The 20,085-nt window shown below is 46.2% G+C and overlaps 1 protein-coding gene across 1 annotated transcript in view; it reads right to left on the bottom strand.

Moving 5' to 3' along the window:
• Nucleotides 1-9,159: 9,159 nt before the first annotated feature.
• Sm (heterogeneous nuclear ribonucleoprotein L) overlaps nt 9,160-20,085 on the bottom strand; it is a 120,233-nt gene continuing 109,307 nt past the window's right edge. Inside the window, exons 7-11 of the mRNA XM_076894845.1 lie at nt 13,361-13,453; nt 11,794-12,092; nt 11,281-11,504; nt 10,147-10,406; nt 9,160-10,045 (exon numbers count right to left, since the gene is read on the bottom strand). Coding sequence (XP_076750960.1) covers nt 9,906-10,045; nt 10,147-10,406; nt 11,281-11,504; nt 11,794-12,092; nt 13,361-13,453 — 1,016 coding nt within the window. The 3' untranslated portion in view covers nt 9,160-9,905. The remainder of the gene's footprint in view (nt 10,046-10,146; nt 10,407-11,280; nt 11,505-11,793; nt 12,093-13,360; nt 13,454-20,085) is intronic.

The raw sequence follows: 20,085 nt of genomic DNA, 5'->3' as shown, positions 1-20,085 counted from the left end.
TTTCTATATATATTTTCATCTCTTTTTTTTTCATATAGAATCTGTAGATATACATTCTTGGCAAATCCGAAAAAACTGATTCCAAAATAGGAACAGATCATTGTGCGAACTATGTATACAGGGTGCAAGTTTTTTGTTCTTTAATCATCTTCCTTTTCCACTTATACGTTTTTTTTTTGCTGTTGTCGTTTTCTTTTTGTTTCATTTGCTTTTTTGTTAATGTTGTGGTTGCTGTTGGTTTTGTTGTAGCTGTCGTCGCGAGAAACACACGTGCGCGTACGTTCAATGGTTTAGCTCGAAACTATGTATATCTATATACATATGCTGTTTCATCTTTAGTTTCTCGTATGTGTGTATGTGAGAGTGTTTAATTTTCGTTCGTTTCGTATTATATTTTTATTTGTTTGCTTGTTGTTTTCGTTTAATGCTTGTTTTATAATTATTTATTTATTTATTTTTTGGTTCAATCAGTATCTTTCTTTTACTTTTTTTTTCCCATTATTATTTTTAATTTTTCATCTGAACGGTGGTACATTTGATAGGGTGCACAGGGCTGCTAGGCACAGATAATTGACTCGCAAATAACTCTTCAAACAACATTAGAGCGTACGACATACAAGTATTAATATACACATTACATCATTAATTATTATTATTATTTTTTTTTTATCCTTTTGTTTTCATTTAAAGAGTAATCATATATTGGAGTGTGTCTGACTGTGTCTTCTGTTCCTTGGCCGTTGTGTGGACCGTGTTAACTTCTCCGTTCAGTGTGGACACGGTGTGTGTGTTTTAATGTCTACGATCGTTTCTACGTGTTGTATCGGATGTTTAAATGTCCCGAATGAACGCGCGCTGCGACATCACAGACTAATTATGGATAGTTAATGCTCTTTTAGAGGCTCCCAAAAGAAAATAGATAGGATCGCCTTTAACGATTCCAGATCGATATAGCTACGATTCCACGTGGAATTCAACTAGAATCGCTCAGAGACACCTGAAACGATACGCTTCCCGACTAATATCTCCAACGATACTTAAAGCCAGCAGTCCCAAGTAACAACAATTGCGAAAACAATTCGTGAACAGGTCAGAATTCGAAGCGTCTCGGGTAAGAAAGGGTAAGAAAATCTCAATTGAACGGAACTTAAAAAATACTCCGGTCGCTGTGTACACCGTGAGGATCCTCGACAGCGAGAGGAAGAACTCGACGCCATCGCTTCCCCCTTCTGTATCGATCCTGAAATCGCCGACGATCCAACGGCGAACGAGTTAGCATTACCGATCCATCTTGGACTATCTTGACGCAGTGCTTAGGAGCTGTCTGTTGGTTCTTGGTGTGCGATGGTGTGTGTGTTGTGTCTGTGTAGAGGTGGTGGTGGTGGTGAGTGTCCATGTGGTGGGTGTAGCGATGTCGAGAGTACAATATACATATATACCTCTATATATATTGTATATCGAATGTATGATGTTGCTGATGCGTGTACAATCAATGTATAATAATGTATACAGTCAACAAATCTTATTACATCTAGTTTGTCTTTTGACGCAGCGATGGGAAGACAGAGCATAGAGACCCTTCTTGGCTCAGATGTACAATAACGAGGTGGATCAGTTTATCAGGGATCGAGGGGAATGAGAAGGGACGACGAAGAGGGAGGATCAAGAAGGTTCTTGTGACGGGGGTTGATTTTTCTCGTCCTCCTTGTTCCTATAGAAGGGGACGGGGAGAGGGGCGTGGGGGACGAAAAGGGTTGGGACGAGGGTTTAAATTGGTAACAGCCTAAAATTTCGAAACAAACGTGATCGTTAAAAAGGACACATTAGGACTAAACGCTTAGAAACACTGATATGACGCATGGTGGTGCTTTCGGGATACGTAAGACTCTGATATGTGGGGCAGGTATATGTTACTTGGTAATACTTAGAGGGGGGAAGGAGGGATCGCTAAAAAGGTTACTGCGCTTTGGTTTATTTTGTTTGGCCCAGCGTTTTCCGGTCTTCCACTAAGAAAGAACGTGATTATTCGATGCTTTATGGTACTCGGGGCTGTTCCGCGAAGTGTAGCAAAGAAACGCACGGGCAGCGATGTTTTAAACGTGTTTAGAACAGTTTTAAACAAACAGCGAGTACCAAAGAAAATAAAGGAAATTCACGAAACATGCGAACGATGTATTCGCGTTCTATTTTTCTTCTTTTTTCTGCTTCGTGCTCGGGATCCCCGTGTTCAGGTACGCCTCGAGTACCCGTGGCATCGACGCATCCGATTAATTGCACAAAAATATAATTATTTCAGACTGTAGACGCGAGATCGGAACGACCGCTTTCTTCGAGACCGATTCGACAGATCGACGATTATTAGTATAGCACAGGTACTTGTTCTATTTCATTCGTTTCGTTTCTTCGACATTTTTATCCTTTCGTATCAGCAGCGTGGGAATATTGCAATAATGAGCAGGGCTGGTCGGCGCGATCTCGCGAATCTCAAACATCACAGCTGACGAGAGCAACGAGAGCCGTTGTTCCTAATCATCCGCACAAAAGAAATCAAAGCGCACCCGGCAGTAATACCTTTTCTCGCAATACTATTAATTAATAACAATATTAACGATATGTACCTACTCTCCGATCTACCTAACATTACCTAACTACAAACATTAAACCTAACGCTTTTAAACGCAATATCGATCGTCGTAACATTACTTAACCCGTTCCGACTTTCACAAAATCGGAACCATAAATAATAATTAATAATTAATTAATTAATAATAATCATCGTCGTCATCATTATCATCATCGTCGCAATAATACTAATCAATCATAATTACACAATCAATCGTCGATATATAATTGAAATTCTCATACGAACTGCAAATATATACATACAGATGGGATATGTATTTTCGTGTTTTAAGACTCAAACGAACGTGTTCATCACTTTCTTTTCCCTATCTTTCATTCATCTCTCCTCTTTTTTTTTTCTCTCCCAATAATTAATTATCGACACGGATGGCTTTACTCTCCCTTTCTCTCTCTCTCTCACTCTCACTCTTTCACTCTTTCTTTCTCTCCCTCTCTCTCGCTTTACAACCTCATAAGAGTTTCAATTTTTCTTTTTTTTCTTTTTTTACTTTTTCTTTTTAAATCATCCGAGTGCATGTTTCTCCTCATTTTTATAGTCGGGTGTTTGTGAGTGTGTGTATGTATGTTTACACAGTGCTATTTAGATACGCTACCTGGAATACTGTATCGTTACAGACTCTCTACGTGCTACAATTACAATTTGATTTTTTTGTACATACAGAAGAATCTCTATCTGTTCCAATCGGGATTATTCGACGTCGGAGGACGAGGCACGCACGCGTACCCACGCACACACAAATATATGTATATATATGTGTGTGTATGTATATATTTATATATGTATAACGATACACGTACACGCGAGCAACGTTTCGGACGACCCGCGCGCTTCCTCTTCACTTTGTACAACTTTTGTCATTCCCTCGAATAAAGCGAGGCGATATCGATTGGCAGCGTGCTGCTACGTGCGCTTTTCCTCGTTTTCCACTGTTTTTCGCGTCGCGCGATCAGCGTTCACACACAGAGCGAAGTTATTAAGAAGCTATGTACAAGTTGGGCCGAAAGAAAGTCTTTGCGAACGCGAACATTTTCTAGCGGCGCGCGATCTCTTTTGTATGTACTTCTGTTTTTTTTTCTCGTCGTCCAAGAACGCGATCGGTGCACGAGTGTCTTTCGTCGAGCTTCCAAGAGACGAAGAAACGAAGAGGATTCCTCGCTCGTGGAAGATCGTCGTCCTCCGATGGAACAGCGCAATCGTATGTGTGTATGTGTGTGTGTCTTTAAATTTAACCCTTCCGCCGTCGGTCGATCTAGGCGAGACGTCTGTCGAGAGACAAGCAGCTACCGCTTTAGAAACCGTTGTTTGCCTATTACGCGGCTCGAATGCAATCGCGGCTTTTGGTTAGCGTCTTTTTATTTTTTCCTCTTATTACGAAGATTCTCCGCGTGCCCGCCTCTAAACTCGTTCTACGCGCGAGCGTTTGCACGAAGAGTTCCACGCGATGCCCTTCGCGGGGGATGGGATCGTACGAGATGCAATTTAGGTGCCATGCGGTCTAATCGATGAAGAGTATTTACGCGCGACGGTGGGAAGAGCTAAATGTAAAGTGGTAGTAATAGTAGTAGCAGTAGCAGCAGTAGTTTAATGTTAATATAGTAGAGTGAACCTCCGTTCGTCGCGAGACGTATGAAGAGAGGAACAGAAACGAAAAAAAGAACAAGAACGTGGGGGATGTTCGCGGGGGATTGTTTCACTGAGATTGTTGCTTGCTTGCTTGCATCTGTCCAGTGGTTACACATAGAAATATACACAGCACGGGAAGAAACGTGTGGTTTCGCAAATTTTTGTTTCCTTTTTTTTTTTTGCTTCTTCTTTTACCAAGTGTTCGTTGTGTTAAATGTGTATACTAGCGTAAAATGTACTTTACCACACACGCTCATCATGTACAGGTAAAGTGTCAGAAAATAAGCGACAGTCTGGCATGCGTGCTTGACCTCTCAAATACGATACGCGTTTTTATATTTTACTTGTGTATTTTCGTGGTTTTCCCTTTTTTTTTGCTCCTTAATTTCAACCTTTTTTTTTTCTTCTTTAAATCTGTCTTAATGTTCTTTTGCTCTTGCAAAAACGTGTACCTAAAGTACATCACATCGGAGCGGGATTTTCATCAGGAGGGCATCGTTCGGCCAAACTATTCTTCCCTTTACTTATGAATTTATTTATTTATTTTTTTTGTTAGTTTTTCGTTTAAATTCCCTAAGAGAGAGGAAACTAAGCGACGTCTAAACGCAATTCCTCAAAAACGAAGATGCATCTGATTCAATTACGGTGTTCGCCACTTTTTCTAAACGCGAGTCTCTCTGACTCGCGTTCGATTCTTTTCTCCGTTCGTCAGCGAGATTTCGAACGATTTGCCTTTCTACCCGCTGCGTGCTCGTTTCTCATCGCTACCGTGGAATATGCGATCAGGAATGAGTAATGCAACGTATCGCGAACACGTCGAAGTGAAAATAGGGGAGAAGACCGTGGTAGGTCGAATGTCTTTCTCTACGGTGCAGATTCGTTCTCGAAGAATTACCGTGAAATCCCTCGCCTAATCGTCTAAAGTTCGAGACCGAGCTCGAGATTCGAAACGCTATGCAGTTAGTTTCGCATTACAAAAGTTCTTTGCTTCTTTTCTAGTAGCACAGCACTCGTGTCGTCGCACGAATTTACGAAACGATACACTCTTGATTTAAATACGCCGTACTCCGCAGATCACATTTAATATGTATATATATATACGTTGTGTGTGTGTATAATATATATATACATATATCTACAAAATATTATGATATGATTACAAGTCCTAGCTGCTTAGTAACTACTTCTTTTTTCTTTTTTCCACTTTACCTTATGCGTTAGGTCCTGCTCACTATATTTTGAGAACGTAATATTCTAAATATCTTTCTTTCCTCTTTCGTCGAATAAAATCGTGATACAACTGTTTTACACTACGGTGAAACCTATTCCCTTGTAATCGTATATGTATATATAATTACACAATAGCGACGATTAATAATAATAGTAGCAGTAATAATCGTAATAATATTAATAGTAATATTAATAATAATAATAATAATAATAATCATAATAATAGTAATAATATTAATAAAAGTAATAATAATAACAGTAACCATTCTACTATATACTTGGTAATAAAAAGTACGAGAATGTGATGTAGAAACAATTTTACAGTCCTTCTAGACGCGGACGCCTAAAAAAAAAAAAAAAACAGAAAAAAGAAAAAGAAAAAAAAATGTAATATCTATAAATCGTGGAACAGAACACAATATCGTGAACAGGAATCGAGAAACAACAAACGAACAATCATTATCATCAACGCAACGATCATCAAGCACGTCTGCATATAACTATAGTGCATCTTTATTATTATATTCTTTTAATTAATTGTCCTTTGTCTTTCTCCATTTTTCCTTAATTCCTTAGCTTAGTACCTTTGTTACTCTTTCTCAATCTCGCTCTCTCTCTTTCTCTCTCTCTCGCATCGATATACACGTACACATATATCACCCTACGATTGATAAGCAATTTTTATTCGACTTCAAAGTGAGACACCCTCGTCAACCAGCAAGTGGTGCGTTACGTCTCTCCTCCTCCCTTTTACTCAATGGTTTTTAATCGTTATCTCTCCTAATTTATCCCTTCCTTTCTTCTCTAATATCTTTTTGCGTCGCATTCTTCTCTCGTTTATTTCGGCAATCAACAAGGATCCTCGCTTTTGTGTACTGAGCCCCTTAAAATGGTATACAACTTATCTTCTAGTTGTATTGTAACAAATATTGCCTCGAATATAAACACTTTTTTTTTTATTCCCTTATTTAAGTTTATAATTCTGATTATTATTTTTTTTTCTTCGTTTGCGTAAGTTAGGTCTCTCTCTCATGATCAATGGACAAAAAGTGGCGGAAATCTTCACTCCCTTTCACTCTCGCTCTCGCTCGTTTTCACTTTCTCTCTCTCTCTCTCTCGCTCACTCTCTCACGCATCCTTTAAAAAGGGGGTAACCGACAATGTTTAGCCCTTTTTTTTCCCCCCTACTGGTTTGTATTTTTTGTTTCTTATTATCTTACGTTACGTATGGCCGAGTCAAGTCTCTATTTTTTCTTGTTTTCTTTCATTTTTTACATTTATTTAGAGTAGTCATTTGGTTCGCTTTCGAAAACACAACTTATTACCTTTATGCTTTTATCATTATTAATATTATTTACTTTAACGTTAACCGTACGGTTTTTTTTGGCATTTTTTTTTCGTTTATTCATTTTTTGTTTACTCTTATTTCTTAAATCGGAGATCTAAAACCTTTCTTTATAAAAACGTCCCCCGGCCCGACAAAATATTGCCGTAGGACCACTAATATATTGTGTGTGTGTGTGTCGTCGACTTCATTGTCTTCATATAAAATTCAATTCACAGTCCGCGATCTGATCAATAGTGTTACGAGCGCTTTGAAGAGAACACGACCTTTCCGTCGCTTGTCTGCTTGCGGTTTTTCCTCTCCTTCTTTCCTTTTATCGGTTCTTTTTTTTCCTTCTCGTTCATTCTGGTTCTGTTCTACTTTTTTCCCCTTCTTTTCTCGTTTTTCCTTTCGTCCTTTAGCAAAGCACGGGTACCGGAGTCGTCGTCGCAACCTGAACACCACAGCTTGGGGGAACATCCGGTTTCTCGTTTCCCCCTCCATCTACCCCTATCTTTCTCCCGTTTCATCGAAGAAGCAGGGGACAATAAACGATTCTCCGTTCCCCCGATAAACGCGAATAGTCCAGACGATCTTTATCTTTTCCTTTTTCCGGCTTTTCTACTTTTCCATTTCCTTTCCTTTTTCCATTCTTCCTTTAATCGTTTTCCTTCTTTCTTTTTCGTTTCTCTGAAAATCGAGACTCGCGAGAAGCTTCCCTGTGCGACGCGAAAAGAAGAAGCGATTGTATTCGAGACGAACCGCGAGCATCCATCTTTCCTCGACCTTTTACCCCGTCTACCATCGAATTTTCGGCGACCCCTTAACGCACAATCAAAACATCACGGATCTAAAGAGTTCGAGATTCGGCGAGCGAAAGCAAACGCTTCTTCTCGAACGTTTTATCTATACAGAACCCCTTTCTCTCCCTCACTTTCTCTCTCTCTTTCTCTCTCCCTCCCGCGAGCACAATTCCAAGCGTTGTAAATAAAATCTGAACAACATGAAAACATAAATAGATATTTGTTCGAAGCGCATGTATGGATATCAATATATATATATAATATATAATATATATATACACGTACAGAGTACATAAAACAACGACAGACAGAGCTATCAGAATTGGAGAACGACGAGACTTTGCCTCCCGTTCCCAGCGTTTTGTTTTTCCTTTTGCTCTCTTGTTTCTTTTGCTGTACAGCGAAAAAAGATTCTCGCGAGTCGAATGCGTTTGTTTCGATTCAATTTACTTTTTATCTGTCTTCCATCTTTTTCACTTGTTCTATCGTCGATGGTGGTAACGGAGCGATGCGACCTCTCGCTACTCGCGTAGACGGATTTACTCGCGTGCACGATTGATCCAGATCCTCTGAACACTGCACGGGACATCGTGTCCGGTGCGTAGCTTCTAATGGTCGAATAAGGAACCTCCGATTTAGTTGGATCCCATGGAGAAATGGTCAACGAGGAACGCGGTGTACTCTGCTTCGAGATCGAGTGGAGGCGGCGGTCTTCCCCTTACGGTTTACCCCGTTCTTCCCTGTCTTTTTGTGACGCGTGCACCACGTGAAATCGATTCGCAACAGTTCGCAGGCGTGCCACGAACCACAGTCAGTTGTTGCGAAAACGCGCGTGTCGCAGAACCGAACAGCGAAGTAAGACACGGGATGGCTGGGCCAATGTCGAGGCGATTCTGTTGCGTTCTGGTCCGTTCGCTTCGCGAGGAACCGTCGGTTTTCTCAATATCCACTGTTTCCTTTTTTTCTTGCTCTGTTTGAAACGCTTTCGCGACGACCCTCGACAGCTGCTCGCGAAACCTACTCGTCTCCCTTCCCCAGACCTTGATATGTAATCCGTGTCGGCCACGGCAGACTCTCATTAGACGCTGCGAGTCACTCGCGAGCTTTCTATATGTACAAGACAATCCCTTACGACCGATCGAATCGAATCCACTCCCTAATCACCCTTTCTCCCGTTCTTTCTATCCACTTGTCTTGTCTTCCAACGAATTCCCACCGACAGAGTGAGAGGATCCGTTCCGACATTAATACTGACACACTTTCTGTACATATCATACGGTATATACCTCCGCGCTACGGACTAAGCACGTATACCCGGACCTCGCCAAAGCAACGCAAGGAACGAAAAGAAGAACGAAGTTAAAAAGGTGAAAAGTAAACGGTGAAACGAGACAGAAGAACAGGTAGAGCGAAGACTCGGAAGAAACGAAGAAAAGGTAAGAAAAGAAGTTGAAAAGAAAAGAAGAAAAAATAGAGAAAAGAACAGCACAGAGTATGGGGTACGATATGATCGTAACAGTAATTACGGGGCGGAGGGGGGTGGTTGGATAAAAAGAAAAAGAAGAACATCGTTGCCTCTCGGTGTTTCGCCTCTCGACTGTTCCACTTCCGGCTACGCGAACGATCCTCGATGACCTTCGTCTAACAGCTCACCCATGCCACGTGTTCCACCCTGTCGACTTCACCCTGGCGAGCATCCATTTCTTCTTTGCCACGACACTCGAGACTGAGACACCGCTCCTCTTTGCTGACCCTCGAAACGGAACCGATTCTTCCAGCGACCAGCGTCTGATACCTTGCCAGGTGGTCACCGCGCGACGATTTGGAGTACAAGTAGCTGCGGTGGCGGCGGCGGCGGCGGCGGCTGCGATGGAAAGCGGCAGACGAAACAGGGGATACGCGTACGTGGTGATGCTGGTGGTGGTAGTAGTTGTGGTGATGGTAGTAGTGGTGGTGGTGGTGGTGGTGATTTGTGTTCTCCTAGGTCTGGTGTGTCGCTGCCACGTCCGGCGTAGTAGGCCCGCTGCTCCTCTCATCAGTACGGCCAGAACGTAGGCAGCGGTGGCGGTGGCGGCGGTGGTACAGTCGGATAGAGCGTTGGCGTGGCGATCAAGACGCAGGTGGGCGGCAAGGGCGGCGGCACGGGCGGCGGTAAGACCGGGGAGAGTGTAATCGCTGCGGCTGGGTGCAGGGCCGTGCCCGTCGGGGCACACAACGGGTGCAGGGCGAGAGAGGGACGCTGGCGCTGACGCTGACGCTGCTGGCCCTGGACCTCGCCGTTCTATTCCGAGTCCTGCTGCATTTTGGCGTGGCCATTACCGGCGGAATTGCTCGACGTGCTGCCGCTGCTTGGCGGGAAACTCGTGGGTATGGTGCGCGACGACGAGAAACAGAGCTTCATGATGTACGGGAACTTGCCGTCTGCGAAAAGAAGAATAGAATTCGAGGGTTGAGTCAGGGTCGGTTCTCTTGATTTTGTTATGGAAAGATATTCGCGTGCTCGTAAGGGGTTCAGTACTTACTGCTGTTCTCCAGCGCTGTGTGATTGCATTCCATGATGGCGGCTACCGCGATGCCGACGCTGCTGAACTCGATGAGGCCGGACGACGATCGTTCCGATTTGAGAGGGAACAGTTTCACTGTCGTCGGCGCCTCGATGCCGCGTTCCACGAACACACGATGCACGGTCTCTTCGGTTAAATCCGGGGGTGTGTTGAAAAAGTGGACTATCTTCGAGGGTGGCTGTATTCTATTCTTATTGGCCATTGCTGGATTTAGGAACCTGAAATCAGAAACGCGCACCATGCGATTAAAATTTCTGTACCACGTTCGAGAGTAACAGGTCTCGCTCAAGTTTCGTCGATTAGAATCGAGGCGCGTGTGAAACGCAGAAACGAACGAGTCGCGTTTAAAAGTTACGCTTTCCCGGTCAACGGGTACAATAAATTATAACTCGTGGAAATAACAACACCGCGCGGTGTATCATCGGGGACAGATGAATCGTGCGATCCAATTCCCAATGGACTGAACGTGTTTCCGGCATAGATTCTGGCACTTGGAGCTTCCGGGAGACTCGCAATTAATTTTATCGCGATCGGTGTAACCAACGCCCCGGGATGGTTGCTGCGGAACAGGAGCATTCAAAACCACCCTGTTGCAATTAAGTTTTCACCAAGTAAATATTAAATCCGCCAGAGAAGTGGGACTCGAGATCTCCGGAAGTGGGAACGGCGTTAATTGCGCGCCGTACCGCTGTTTCGTTCCACAGGAAACACGTTCGTCAATGCGAAACATTCCCTTTAGTTCTCCACCCGCTATACAGTTTCCCTCTTCTCTCTCTCTCTCTCTTTCTCTCGTTAACGTTCATTCAAACATCGATGAAAGACCGAACTCTGATTAGAATCACGCTGGACACTTCGATAGTCCGACGAGCAAGTTCGACGCGAACAATCCGATCATACGACGAAACCACAGCTGTCCAGCGGAATGGTCGAATCAGAGACGGTCAGGGGTGAAAACTTAAACGAGGTCGGGGTGTTTGAGAAAACGTCAGCCGCGGAGGCTATCCGAGAATAGGATCGCGATGAAAAGTGGAACAGTCCTCTCGAAAGAGAGGGGACTAGAATATTTTAGCAGACACGATTGTTTAACTTTACCTGTTATTCTTGCTTCCTGTGAAATCCTTGAAGCTCGCTGTCTTGTCGGGCAGAATGTACGGGTTGGTGACGTCCGAGAGGAAAGCCTGCTTCGAGAAGCCGAGCTGCAACCTTCCGTCCGTACCGATCGTCACGTTGTTCAGATTCTGTAAACACCGTTCCACGGCTATGCTGTCGCCCATCTGGATCATGGCGCAGCCCTCCTTCGTCTTCAAGAACTTCACCTGCGCCGCAGAAAACACGGGTGTTCGCGAGCTTCGTTTGGGATCTAACGACTGGGCGGCGTAATACGAGGAAAGCAGCTTAAACGCGAATCACAGGGAGCGGAACGTTGAAAGCGGCTCGAGGGGTTGAAAACCCCAGCCGAGTAGTGCAACCAAAGTATAAGCTCCGACCGTGAAAGTTCTTTTCGTGGAACGAGAGTCTCTCTTCGCGACCACCAACTAACTTTCCCTCGTCACCAGCTAACAACCAAAAATCCGGACAGCAGGTGGAAGAAAAAGCTCGACGTACCTTCGTTACGTTCCCGTAGAGGCAGAACAAGTTGAACAGCTTGTCGGTGTTGACTTTGTCCGGCTGAAGTCCGTAGACCATCATGACGGAGCCTTGCGTGCTCGAAGGCGGCGTCTGTCCCAAGGTGGGCACGTAGCCGGGCCGCGGTGGCGTGGGATGCAACGGCTCTCGGCCGCTGAAATCGCTCTTGATGCCATAACGCTCGACGTACGGCTCCGCGTACGTTGCTGGTCCATTGAAATTCTCCTCGTAACGATCGTGACCGGCGCCCGGCGGGAAAGTTACCTGTGGCGTGGATCCTGCGAACAAAAGCCAGACACCGCGTGGATGAGGAAGCGGGGCCATCTGTGTCCTCCATTGTCCCGGCTCCGGGCAACGGTTTCATTCCGCGTGTGCACCGTCGCGGATTCTGTGCGCGCTAATTATGGAAATCGCGCGACTGTTGCGTCCCTATTAATCACGCGGCAGGAGGAAATATTAATCGTTCCCGGCGAATGCTCGTTTAACGCACTGACGGCCAAACGGACGGGGCTAACCGAGCTTTTTACGCCACGCCGCTTATCGCGCTCGCACTCTGCTCTCGGGACACGTAATTTCTATGCCACGAATTCTGCACGATTGATAACCGTTTTGCGCAATCGTGATTGCGGTTAGAGATATTATAACTTGATTCTCGCGAACGTTCGATACGCCCCCCCCCCCCCCCCCCTCGATGGAGTTGCAACGAAAATTGCAATGCGAGTAACGTGGTCGGGCGGAAGAGTAACGCAATCGATTTCCGTTGGCGAGCATCTGAACTATGGAGCCCAGGAATCGTTCGCTATCAAAGTTCCTCCTGCTGGTCGCCATTCTTTAAACGAACGTCACGATTCCTGAGATTGAGTTTCGCCCACGGTTATGGTTCCGATGGCCCGATCGCGACATAACTCCGGCGCAATTCTCGTTGCTTCTTCCATCCGACTCGCGGCAGTAACTTCGACGGGGACCGTAACGGAATCGTGTCGCTCCGCGATGGGCCCAGTAAATTACGCGATTCACGCCCAGCGTAATAATTCCCACGGCGCGTCGTAAAGCGATCCGTAACGATATCTAAAAATCGGTTGGTTTCGCGCGAAATCGTTTTTCATTCAGTTTTTATATCGCCTCGTTTCCGGTCTACGGGAGAAAAGCGACGGTGGAGCCTCGTGTAAACGATCGAACTCTCGAACCAACTGTGTCGTTCGAAAAAAAAAGGAGAAGAAAGAGGAAAGAGAAGCGTGCACGGCCATTACGACACATTTTTCTGGGCTAATAATTCCGATAACGAGGCTATTCACGAGCCAGTTCGTTCTGACTAGTAAAATGAGAATTACAGCTGGGAAAAACTTCCACCGATACCAGCCAGCGCGCAATTACCGCGAATTCAGCGTTTTCGCGCGTACTCGAGGAGAAGGTATCGCGAATGCAGCCGGGGTCCCGTTCGATGGCCCGTCGTCCGTTTTCTCGATTAGTTCGTTTAATTTTACTATCGAGGAGAGAAACGCGACGAGCAAAGGGGCGCGCGCGGGGGTGTTGCTGAGACACTTACCGTACGGCTGGGGCGCGGCGCCGTATCTGGGTTCCGCCAAAAGGGGAGCCGGCCTTCCATTTCCTGTCGCGTCGTTTTTGTGTGCACTCGATCCTATAACAGCAAAAAAAAAAGTTCGCAATTATAACTCCAATGTTCTCTTTTCACGACGATAAAAGTAAAAAAAAAAAAGAAAATTGAACATTTCGTGGTTCTTAAAACGAAATGAGAGCACGCGGCGCAAACACTGGGTTGTTCTATTATTTGAAATTTTGGAAAATTTACCATGTTAAAAAAAAAAAGAACTGTTTAACGAAGTCGAGTATGTAACATTTTCTATGATAACCAGTCGAGTACGCAAAAATCGCATTGTTCGTACGATCCCGTGTTATCAAAATTCAGAACGCTTGTACATATCACAGGTAGCAATGACAGTTTCAATAAAACGTTACATCCACATGAAAAATCGATGCTCGCCAAGAAATGGAGCCGACCAGTCGTTGTATCGAGCCCTACGGCTCTTTACTCTCTCCCTGCCGAGTGTCGAGCAACAATTAGAGGACGCATTTATTCTCGACGTCGACGCCTCTGGTGCATCGCAGCGATCCGTTTCTACGTTGGAATTGCGCGAAATTGAATCTACGATTGATCCTCTACCCACCGTGACACGGCACACGAACGAATCTTGAATAAGTTATCGGAGCTAACGCGGACACACGGACGACGACGACGACCCGCTTCCACATCGCGCGGCCCACGGGTTAATCAATTTCCACGGAGCGCGACGATTCCCTTTTGGCGATGTCAGGTTGTCGGTGATTCGCGGGACAAGGAACCAGCCGTGCGGCATCAGAATGCGACGCTGTCAACTTCAGTTTCGCGAAACTCGACCGATTTCAAATTGGATAGTCAGGGATCCGAGAGATCCGCTCGAGTCCCAGTTCCGGGGTTGTTCCGCAGATTTCGAGCGTTACGACAGTGGCGGTCCCCGAGGAATTAGAAGGGATCCGTGGTTGCGAAAGATCAGGGCGGAGCCGCGATTGTCGAGGGTTAGGTTTCGCAGCTCGAAAAACTGGAAGAAACTTGCGGTCCCCGGGGGCTTTATGGCAGGAAGTTATAGTCTCCGAGGGTACTGTCGCAACGGTAGTTAGAAAGTTTCCGCGGGACCCCAATTTCGTTTACGGAAGGGCAGAACCGTTTAATTCTCGCAATCCTGTAAACCTCAAATTGCCTGCAACTCGCGACGGCTCTCGGCTCGTCGGGGCCACAAATTTGTTAATGGCTCCTCCATCGATAAATATTTGATTACAGAGGGATCAATTATTCATAAACGAACCCTTAAGAGCTCGACAGCTTTCAATAATTACAGCCCATGAATATACATCCGCACGCGAATCAAGAAACACTTGAAGTAACAAATATTGGAGTTTCGATCGCGTCCAACGGCCTACAATGGCGCGCCGTTTCCTGATTACACCCCCGTCGAACGATGCCAGCCCCGCCACCGTTCCTGTCAAATGTTTTCCTTCGACCTGCTGTCGCATGTCGCCCGGAGATGCAATCTCACGGGTCCCTCCGCCGAAACCGAGCGTATACAATTGGTCTATATTAAACCGCATTACGTACACAGCTTGGGCACGTGGATGCGCGCGAGGACCGCGAGCTGGTGCACAGGGAGCGCCGGATTCTCGTAACCTATATTGATTTCGAATATTCGATATCGCGTGCAGACACACTCGACGCATCGATGCACGGCCCCGTCGAGAACGATGCATCTTCATTGGGATAGATCCGGCTCTGTATGCGCGTCGCGAGGCGTCCTGCCGCGCTGATTTGATTGCCCCCCGGACGGGAAGAAGCAGCGTGCTTCCGCCCGTTAAACTGCCGCCCCGCGGCACGCTTCCTCTCGACCATTTTTCTTCCCTTTACGACGCGACTTTCAATTCGACGCGTCGTTGTTGAAGCAGCGTTTCATCGAGTCCGACTCTGACGCTAATGCCCAGGTACTGATCGTTACAATTGCGACTGTTTGCTTTGCCTCTCGATCTGCTTTAATTTTTACAGACACTGTTTATCGTCACAGTCTATTATTTTATAGAAGCGTGTAAAGTGTACGAAGGGTTCTGGACCTTTTCATTAACTTATGTAAATGGCCTATAAAAATTAACAGGTAACATCCAGCCAACCCTGATAATCCACCGAATTACCCATCCGCGTAGAACATTATAACAGACTAAATTCACGGAACCATAACCGTTACACATGCCTGCTCCGTTCCCGCGAGAGTTTATCTCGCACTTAACATAACCAAGACCTTCATAAACTCTCGAAGAAGCAGAAACCACAGTGGACGAGCGCCCGTAAATACAGCCCCCCCGCCCCCAACCCCAGTTCCGCTGTAATAAATTCGCGAAACACTAACAGGCCGAGAATAAAAAACACGCGGCAAGAATTTCGATTATCAACAAGCGAAAACAAACCATCACTCGCGTGGCAAATGATCGATAAATGACGTCAGGCTGCTGGCGGACTGTTCCGGAACACCGTTCGTCCATCCCCGGGTACGAGCGGACGGGGTAGAAAATCAGGGGTCCACCGATCATACGAAGACCGATATTAAGATCGATCGGTCTCCCGCGTTCCCGTTTGATTTACGATCCCGGGACAAGCGTACTCGTCGATCACGGTTCCTCGAAATCCACGTATTCCCCGACGAACCACGTCGAGGTAGCAGCTACGCCCGGAAATATTCCGACGCGCACGGGTCTAAATAAAGATTCCTCTTCCTCGTTTCGACGCCAACCCCTTGGCCTCCTCCGCGTGCGGCAAGTTATCTCGCGAAACGATCGACTCCGTCGATTTAAGGACGCTATTGTCGCGCCAAGCGTACGTTGCACGCGTACTCGCGCGTCTGTGCGACGGAGTATCGATCCCTCTTCCCAGCGGAAGTTTCGGCTGGGACGCGTCACGGACACTGGCCGGAATAACTTCCGCGGATCCGTGAAAGTTGGGACGCGCGCGCGTTTACGCGGGCCCCGCGGATGAAATCGACGCATCGCACGGGTAAAAACCGAGGCCAGAGCCTGTTTCGTATAATTTACGAGCCTCGGCTACGAGCGAAGTTTATTGACGACGAAGGCGGTTATTTAACTTCGCTGTCGGATGGAAGATAGCGGCGTGGCGAAGCTACGGGTGAAGTTCGAACGAGTGATCCCCGAGTTTAATGAATGATTTTGCGAAAGGTCAGAGCCGTTGCACCGGTAGTTTCCAAGACGACCGTTACCGTGAATAATAAACGAGAACCGCCTGTACAAGGCGCAAGGATCCATCTAGAACGTAGATATTAATTTCTGCACGCGCAGACATTTCCAATTTCTAGACGGAACACGGCGCTTCGTCGTCGATGGGAAATTGTAAGAGGGATTCCGCGGGCTGGAATAAGGCGAGGACGAAGAATAATAAAATCGCGATCGTGGCGTCGTTTTCGAGAAAATCGACTTTGAAAATCCCTACACGCGCGTCACTGGCGAGAGCCCATTTTGCCCGCAGCCACACATTATTTCCGTCACCCGTCGCACCAGTAACGGGCTCTTATCACTAGCGCACGCATACCCGCGATGGATATTCGCAGTCATTTTTCTCTGGGAACGTAACGTCGTTACTCTAGCTTTCCATTCGATTTTAGCTGGTAAAAATCACATCGTTTGGCTTGGTTTTTCTATGAAAACCGTTCCAAGCCTGCACGCTGACGGTGGGGCGTGTAATTTCTCGCACCCCGGGGGACATTCGTGTATTACTTTTTTCATTAAGTCCGTTTCTTTTCACGAACGTGTTGCGACCGGGTACGAGAGAAATTCCGCGAGGACGTCGACAGTCGAAATCTACGTCAGAGAGAGGCAGACACATTTTAATAACGGAGGTACGGTAACATCGCGGGAAATTTAAGCGAGCCACGGGATAGAACGGCACATCCGGGTCATGTAGAGGCCCGTACAAGTCTATGAAATTCGATATTGGCACTTGTAGGACTTGCAGAGGACCTTGGAGATTGCGATTTTGGATATCGTGTCCGACGGACAAACGTTTCGCTATTGCCTCGATCGACAAGCTTCGCCCACGTCCCTGCTTTTCAATTGAGAACACGCGTGGGCTCGTGTTGCCGCCCTAGTACATTTTTGAACGACCCTTTTAAACCCTTTGTCCTTTTCACATTCCTCTTTCTCTCTCTCTTTCTCTTCCTCTCTCTACGAACGAGAAAGTAAATTAAATTTCTAAAATTCTGCAGCAAAAATTATTAACCCTCTGCGCTCGACAACTTTTTCAGGTGGGACGGTTCAAGATCTGTAGTAGCGTTTCATGTGATATTTTAAAAATCACTTACCAAGGCATTCTGAATTACCAGAGTCTTGTGCGTCATCGCTGCTGCTTCCAGATTCACTGTCAATTACTCTAATTTTTCTATTTCTCGCACTCGATACATCATCACTGTTTACACTTGCTCTACCACCAATTTCATTGTGTATAGATAAGTTTCTGATCGATTCGAAATCAAACTCGCCTTAAAACGACTAACTTTAAAACGAATGGCGCAAAATTTCGCGACACGTGTGCTCGCTACGGTCGTCGAGACTGTACTAACGCTAGACGCGTATTCAATGTCAGGACCACGGTCGTAGACGAACTTTATCTTAATCTCTATTTGACGTCACAATGTCACTTTCCAAGCGAACACATAAACAGCCTTAAGGACCTATTCTCGAACCAATACTTCGCTTCTATCAACTGGAGATAACGAAATTTAACGTAAATTCAGCCGCTCGAGTTGCGAAACATCGAGCGCAAAAAGTGAACTCGAAAATGAAATTGTTGGAGATCCGTAGGTTTTTGCTAATTGTTCCGTCAAAGGATTCCGGGACAAAGGAGCGTTCGTGGAATTTGAACGTAGTTCGAACCGCATAAACGTCATCGTTCCACATGATTGCTTCATCCACCATGATACTAACGATCCATTACCTTCTATAACGTGGCCTGTAACTTTATAAATTGCCCTACGCAGACCCTTCGGAGACCATTAAAATCGGATATTGGAACCGATGGCTTCTCAGGTAGGTTAACGAAATTCTGACATACGCCCGCGACGACTACATTACTCGAGGGGTTTAATGGGAAACGTTGGACCGGAAGCGATGAAAAATCGATTGCTTTTTTTAACCATCTAAAAAAGTCCACGCGTGCGACTCGACCGCGTACCATAATCCGCGCGATACATCGACGCTCTCACGATTATCTCGAGAATATTTCTTGAAATACAATCCCTCAAACGAGAAACACCCCTTCGCGCGCCATTAACGATGAACGTTGACGAATGAAAAATGCACTAGACGTTGCGTCGTAAAATTTTCAGTCCCAAGAATCGCGCGCGGAGCTCCCAACGGGGAACGAATTTAAACGAGCTGCAACATTTGTCCTCCCGTTTCACGAGCGATAAAAAATACCCAAAACACCCACGTCACGATCGCAGAAGCAAAAGTGCACAAAAAAAGGGCCTCGCAAAAAGCCGCGTCTCTAACAGCGCGCGACCGTATCTCCGGGGAAAAAAAACTTGGACAAACTGGAGCGGCACTTTTTCCTCCCGCAAACAACGCTCGAGGGTGTTTCGTCTCCCTGGTGGACACGGCTCGCGGGACGAAATCCTATTTTTCGACCGGTTTCGATCACCTATGATAGACAGACGCGTCTCGACGTCGTGGAGAACGGTCACGCCCACGCGTAATGGGGAAAACGTTTCCAAGGCTGGTTCAGCGAGAGCCCAATTATATACGAGCCAACCCTGTTGCGTACTGCGAGGGGGTTTGCGTCACTGGTAGACACTCGCAGCCTCGCTTCCTGTATCGACCCTGCACCGCCGCCGTGCAGACTGGCAACGCGCACCCCCATAAAATTGCCCCGCCAGAGACAACACGCGGCGACCGCATGGGTGGCTGTTAGCCGAGCGTTGGGACACCGTGAACGCTCGCCATAAGTGGATTGGATGATCGCGAGTGATCGACTGTACGCGGCTGCTAATTACGTCGATGGTGGTTTTGGTTGGTTACTCTCGGCTGTGTCAATACACGGTCCCGTGATAATCGCGTGGGAGGGAAGAAGTGTCCTAAGCCTTTGTCGCGATTCATCGATAACGATGATCATTATTTTTAATAAGGCAGGCACAGAGAACGTTCTGGTACTAATTAACCGAACTCTGGTTTAATGACGATAATAGTCCCTGTGTATTAATTAGCGGATCCAACGGTATCGAAGCATCTTGGGTAAAATCAGCAATTTCGTTGGATTATTATCGTTGTTATTCGACTCGCCGCGCGATGCTCCATCGAGTCCCGAATGTTATCAGTTCGCCGTCCATTTGGCGTATCAATTTATTTTGCGCAGCGCAAATGTTGTTGCGCGATGTTTGACGTTCTGCTCGCCGATCGCGGAACAGCTGATTAGCCGCCTGGGGACTCGATAAACCGTTGACGTTTAATTTTGCTCGTATTTATACGCGTCGTTGCTGCCTCTTCGATTAACCGTGGCTGGTGTTCGTCGTTCGCGATGCCTCGCACGGGAGATTAAAAGTGAAACTCGAAACAATATCTCGCGGAACTCCGCGCGAGCCGTTCGTTACGCGTCCCGTCCTCGCGGGGGTGGAAACAATCTCCTCGTGGAAACTAGCGCGATAAAAGTAACAATTTCGCGAGCTTGCAAAA

The sequence above is a fragment of the Xylocopa sonorina genome, chromosome 5 (genome assembly GCF_050948175.1).
Source record: "Xylocopa sonorina isolate GNS202 chromosome 5, iyXylSono1_principal, whole genome shotgun sequence".
Classification (NCBI taxonomy): Eukaryota; Metazoa; Arthropoda; class Insecta; order Hymenoptera; family Apidae; genus Xylocopa; species Xylocopa sonorina.
The sequence above is the reverse complement of the archived record's forward strand: the minus strand, read 5'-3'. Positions and strand labels throughout refer to the sequence as shown.